Below are 1,118 nucleotides of genomic sequence, written 5' to 3' on the forward strand. Positions count from 1 at the left end.
TATTTTAATCTGTATTAGAAAAAAATACCACCAGCACATCAGCCACTGTGCTCAGAGCACCACTTAAGGCAAGCTCATTACTAAGTTCTACGGCTAGTGTCTCATTAGATGCTTTCTGTGCCAACCAGTTGGCATGTGAGACATGCCGCCGGCAATCCCCAGACTTGGGGAGATGGGTCTCTCTGACCATGCTGGCCTGGGGGCTGTGGACAGTGTCTCCTGGCAATATCACCCCAGGCAACCCCATGAGGATGAAGAATTCCCCACAGCCCCCAGCTTCAGGCTTCAGCAATAGATCTCCTTTCTTGAGTCAGACGCCACATTACCAGCTGTTTTTACAGTGAGATTCTTCCTTTTTTTTTCCCTTTTAATTCTCAAAATGGCGAATCACTGTATGGTCCTGGATCTCCAAGCTATAAAACTGAAATATGTGTTTCCAGCATAGCAGATGGTGACCAGGAAGGTGAAGAACACCGTGGTCCAGGGCACCTGGGGAATCCTGGTGTAGGTCATCGTTATGTAGATGATGAGGAAGAAGATGGTGAGGACCCAGTAAAACACAGCTACAAACATGACCCAGCCAAACGCAGGGACCCGGAAGTACTCAGTTCCAGCAATCAGTGTCCATACCAGCAGTCCCAGAACCTTCAACGTCGTGACCTCTTGAGACCGTCAGCAAGCTGATTCCAACAGCCCTGCTGGATCCTCCGCATGCACATGCCCCCACGCAGCTTCCTTATTCTAGGGTCGATCTCCGCCACGATGAGGAGTCCGGGCAGGGTGCGGAGGAACTCGCGGTCGTAGGCGAAGCTGCTGCTGGTGGTGGAGAAGTTCTCCGCAAAGGAGCTGGCGGTGGTGGTGACGGTGTGCGAGCGGGCGCGCTGCGGCTCCTCCATCGTCGCGCCCCGGCCGGGCCGGCTCCGCCTTGGGAACCCCCGGCGCCTCGGGGCTGGCCGCGCGGCCCTGAGCCCGGGGACACCGGCGGGGGGGGAGGGGAGCGCGGCGGCACGGGGACCAGGGTGCACGGGGGGCACCCGCCGGGATCCGTCCGGCCACAGTGCGTGTCCGGCGAGTGCGCGGCCACCCCTGCTCCTAGGCGCGCGGGCTCTCGGCCTGCG

At 58.6% G+C, this 1,118-nt stretch overlaps 1 protein-coding gene across 1 annotated transcript; it reads right to left on the minus strand.

Annotated features, from left to right (window-relative positions):
• Nucleotides 1-365: 365 nt before the first annotated feature.
• LOC309796578 (CKLF-like MARVEL transmembrane domain-containing protein 8) lies at nucleotides 366-896 on the minus strand (the record flags this gene model as incomplete). Its single annotated transcript, XM_082609814.1, has 2 exons — nucleotides 366-660; nucleotides 762-896. The coding sequence occupies 2 exons, from the start codon at nucleotides 894-896 to the stop codon at nucleotides 388-390; spliced, it is 408 nt and encodes a 135-aa protein (XP_082465940.1). The 3' UTR covers nucleotides 366-387.
• Between the last annotated feature and the right edge of the window lie 222 nt (nucleotides 897-1,118).

The sequence above is a fragment of the Mesoplodon mirus genome (genome assembly GCF_964341445.2).
Source record: "Mesoplodon mirus genome assembly, chromosome: X".
NCBI lineage: Eukaryota > Metazoa > Chordata > Mammalia > Artiodactyla > Ziphiidae > Mesoplodon > Mesoplodon mirus.